General features: G+C 42.7%; 1 protein-coding gene across 1 annotated transcript in view; it reads right to left on the bottom strand.

Moving 5' to 3' along the window:
- LOC106867614 (BTB/POZ domain-containing protein kctd15) overlaps window positions 1–1,608 on the bottom strand; it is an 84,353-nt gene extending 82,745 nt beyond the window's left edge. The window contains exon 1 of the mRNA XM_089349979.1: window positions 604–1,608. Coding sequence (XP_089206105.1) covers window positions 604–767 — 164 coding nt within the window. The 5' untranslated portion in view covers window positions 768–1,608. The remainder of the gene's footprint in view (window positions 1–603) is intronic.
- Between the last annotated feature and the right edge of the window lie 3,392 nt (window positions 1,609–5,000).

Consider the following 5,000-nt stretch of genomic DNA (forward strand, 5'->3'; position numbering starts at 1 on the left):
TATATCGTGGTACTAGTGCAAGCAGAAGCACAAGCATGTATGTGTGTGTGTGTGTATGTGTGTGTGAATGTATGTGTGTGTGTGTGTGCGCGCGCGCTGTGTTTGCATGCGTGTACACACGCGACAAGTTGCGTTTAAGCGTGCGAATTTGCATACGTCCGTAAGTGTATGCTGGTTTGTGTTCTGCTTTGTGCGTGTGTGTATGTATGCGTATATATGCGGGTGCAAATGTGTGTGTGTGTGTGCTGAAAACCCGAATATCCCAAATATGTCTTATGGATGTGCGGATATGTTACATTTGGTAGGTCGGCACACAAAGGAAATACAGATAGAGAAGAAAGAATAGGATGAAGGAAGGAAATAAAATGAAATTTAAACAATAGTCAACCATTTAACGAAAGTAATAAAGAGATAAGTCACAGAGAATTTAGTTTTTCATGATTTTGTTCTCTTTTGGCAAAACAGAAAAAGGCAATCACAAAGGCAAAAAGTAACTGAAAGAGATGTTATTAAAATGAATAAGAAAAGGTTAATAATGAAATGAAAGGCACACAACTTTTCATTCACTCCGATCTCAGATTGGAAGATTTATATTTGTCTTACCTGGTGAGTGTTTCCAACGACGATGTGTATATCACTCCACCTACGTCGATGTGCACGGGGGCCGTATAGCGGGTCGGCGTGGCTGGGCAAGGTACGCCGGAGATTTTCGTGAAATGCCCATTGTGAGTGACGGGCGACGAGGCCGAAGTCGTTGATGAGGACATCACCCTGCTGGCAGCGTTGGGTGACTCACAGGTAGAACTGCGGTAAACGCCGCCACCTCTATCAGCAGCCACTGTGAAGGCGGATAGGATACCCGTGCCGAGAGTCGGGGGAGGCGGATGCAGCGGAGGTGGATGAAGGGGTGGCGGCGCCGAAACCGTGACGAGAGTCCTGCCGCCGGCAGAAGCGTAGCCCACCAACGATGCGCACGCAGTGGGTGAGAGAGACGACGGTGGCGAAGACGACGACGACGACGACGACAGCGACGGCGACGGTGACGACAGCGTCTGGCCCTGCTGTCTGACCGTCTGCTGCTGGTGGTGGTGGTGGCGGTGGCGGTGATGGGGGTGGTGAGGGTGGTGAGGGTGGTGCGGGTGGTGGGGGTGATGCGCGGACGAAGGAGGAGGTGGAGGTGGAGGCAGCTGGTGCAAAGGAGGCGTCGTTGTCGTCGCCGTGGACGACGGCGGCGGCGGCGGCGGCGGCGTCGACGTCGGCGACGTCGTCAGCGGCGACAACGAAGACACAAACGAGATTTGGGGCCGATGTAAGAGCGGCAGATACGGGTGATGTGGGTGTGGCGGTGACGGGCCTGCGAGCTCCACGGCGACGCTGTTGTTGGTACTACTAGTATAGTAGCTATTACTAATATTGTTGTAATTGTTGTTGTTGTCGTTGTAATAATAATAGTAGTTGTTGTTGTTGCTGTTGTTGTTGTTGTTGTTGTTATTGCTGTTGCTGTTGTTGTTGCTGTTAGGTGACCAAACCCGTTCTGATAGCTTCTTCTTGTGTTCAGGAGCGACAAGATTCACTTGTACAACGCAGCACAGCAAAGATGGAGTAGGCGTCTGGCAACAGAGGCTATGTCGATAGAGGAGACGCCCGGGGCTCGGATTGCTACTACAGCAGCTGCTGCTGCTACTGCTGCTGCTGATAATATTACCACTACCATCACTACGACCACCACCACTACTACTGTTGCCACCAACTCCACCAGCAGCACCAGCGTCACTGACGCATCCGCCGCTGATAACACTACTACTACTACTACCACTATTACCACTGCTGCTGCTGCTGCTATTACTGCTACTACCACTACTACTACCACTACGAATTACAACACTATTGTTATTATTACTGTTGTAGTTGTTACTACGACTGCTACTACTGCTGCAACTGCTGCTGATTATAACACTTTCACTATTACTACTACTGTTTCCTCCACCACTACTACTATTATTACTACTACAGCTACTACTACTACCACTCTTATTAAGGCTACTACAGCTACTATTGCTGCTACTACTGATGATATTACTGCTGCTGTTACCGCAGCTTACACCACACCCACCACCGCTAGTACTACTACCACTGCTACTACTACCACTGAAAACACCACTATCAATTCCTATACTACCACTACTGGTGATGCTGCTATTGCTACTATTATTATTATTATTATTATTATTATTACTATGAACAGGAGGAAGTCCTATTCCAACACCAAAAGCACCGTTGCCGACAACGCCACCACAGATGCAAGCACCGACTACACCCGCGCCACCAGTTATTAGACGTGTACAATAGCAAGTAGTCCTGCTACTACTATTACTACTAGTGCCGACACCTAGGCTACTGCTACTACTACTACTACTACTACTACTACTACTACTACTACTGTTATTGCAACAACTGCAGTAGGAGTAAGGGTGGAAAAACGAAGAAGGCAAATAAGCTGTAGACGCAGAAGGTGAAACAGCTCCGAAAGAACCACCTACACCAACACCGCCGACAGCAAGGACTCCACCGATATCACTGACAGCAGCACCGCCGCCACCGCTAACGGCACCACCATCAACGGCACAAATACTATTAGCACGTCCACCAATACCACCATCAATACCACAACCGATATCACCAACACCAGCACCACTTTCAAGTTCGTTCCTGCTATTGGTGAAGAAACTGAGAGAAGCACCTTCGCCAACTATATTCCTTGCCAAGCGCGGAATCAATCTGCTTGGAAACTGGTTCCCTGAGGAAAGAGAAAAGAAAAGAAATGATGAAAAAGAAAAGAAGTAGAAAAAAAACAGGAGTATAAAAGAGAGTGAAAAATGAATTATCATTATATATATATATATATGCGCGCGTGTGTATGTGTGTGTGTGTGCATGTGTGTGTGTGTGCGCGCGTGTGTGTGTGTATGAAACAAAAATCGATTTTTTTGCTATATTTTCTTTAATATTTTATATTTAAATTTTCTTCTCGTCATTTTTAGAGATAACACAGACAAGATTCCAAGGCATTCATGCGTTTTTAAGGATTTTTTTCCTACTTTCACTTTTGAAAACAACTTCTTAGCTGTGGCAATGAATTGTTGATAAAATGATTTAACATTGATTAATAAATAGAACATAAGGCATTATTATTATTTTTATCTCTCTCTGTGTTGCGTAAGATATTATTTATCTGGTACTAAAATGTGATTTTGTGATGTTCATTGGTGATCTTTTTTCGAAAAAAATCCCAGTGATAATTATTTGCGGCTGTATTGATGCATAAGAAAAGTTGTTATATATCCAAACGATACATAAATCAAGTTTGGCTTTCATCATTTCGGGTCGGTGAAAAATAAGCACCGTCCACACACACCCTCTATAAGACCGTGTATTTCTTAAATAATATCTGCCTTCTATCAAATAAGATTTCCTGTAATAAGATGCTGAAAATCGTTTAAACTGATTACACCCAACCTCATCGCAAAGATCTGTGGGCTCCTACCTGTCTTTGAGTAGCTTTTAAGGCGGTGAGCTGGTAGAGTCGTTAACGCGTCGGACAAAACGCTTAGCAGTATTTCTTGTCTTTTCGTTCTGAGTTCAAATGCTGCCGAGATCGACTTTCAAAGTAAGTACTAGGAGTCAATGTAATCGACTAGCCGTTTCCACCAAACTTCCAGGTCTCGTGCCTTTATAAGTACAATGGATTATTATTTAAAGGCTGCGAGTTTGGCTGAATTGTTAGCACGCTGGATAAAGTTTTTAGCGGAATTTCTTTTGACTGAGTCCTGAGTTCAAATGTCGCCGAGCTCGACTTTGCCTTTCATCCTCTCGGGATGTAGTAAATAAGTAGCACTTTCGCATTGGGGTCGATGTAATCGACTTAACCACTCCCACCAAATTTCAGGCGTTGTGCCTATAGTAGAAATTATAATAATAATAATTATTATTATTATTCAGGTAAAAAAAAGAAAGCTTTGTTTTGTGTAAATTTGTTCCGATTATTTGAAATTTTGAGAAATCTCGTTAGCATATACTTAGTCGATTATCAATCTAGGGTCGATATAATCGATTTTTTCCTCCCGACTAAAACTAATATTTAGATCGGCAACATCATTACAAAAATGGCAAACAGTATTTTTTCTGGTCCTTTGTAATCTGAGTTCAAATCCCACACCCGATGTCTTTTATCACTCCAAAACTGTTAAAAGAAAGGACCAATCTGCTACCACAATTTTAATCGATTAACTCTCCGACCCTGGTCTCTGAATTAGAAGTAATTATTATGCTTAAGTAAAAGCGGGGTGGAGATATGCCGTTTTGATGTTAATGCTTATCCCCTTGAAGATACAATGGGAGTGTTGAAGAGATAAGTACAGTATGCAAATGAATGGATGCTTATGTGTAATTCTTTGGATTTGTGTAGCTTATTGTTGTATCTATTCTTGCTTGTATTGATTCTAAACAGAGAAAGAAATTGAGATTTCGTGATGTTCAATGTCGTCTTATAACAAAGATAATTAGTTTCACCAGAGTACACATGTAGATAAAGATACACGAAGAAAAGCTATGTAGCATTAATCCATGCATTTCTCTAGAGCCTTAGCTATGTATCTGAAATATGAATTATAATCTGTATATATGAAATGGCTACAAACAGCTTCATGTTCGTGGTATCCTATACTTATACTTAAAGTATCGCGACTCGACGAGTGAGAGTAAACATAACCATAAATGATTGCAAATCTCTTAAAAACAAGGAGGATTACGTAACACACACGCACACACATCTTTCGGGACGCGCTATTTCCAGTACTTGACTGGTATCATTGACCTCAGCATAGATTGAACTAAAAGTGTAATGGGCTCTAATTAAATACCATTGAGCATTTTCACCGACTCCCTAACGATTTTGCCAATCTGTATTTAGCATGAAAAACAAAAGAAAAGAAAACAAAACAA

This window comes from Octopus bimaculoides, chromosome 1, assembly GCF_046866305.1.
Source record: "Octopus bimaculoides isolate indiv1 chromosome 1, ASM4686630v1, whole genome shotgun sequence".
NCBI lineage: Eukaryota > Metazoa > Mollusca > Cephalopoda > Octopoda > Octopodidae > Octopus > Octopus bimaculoides.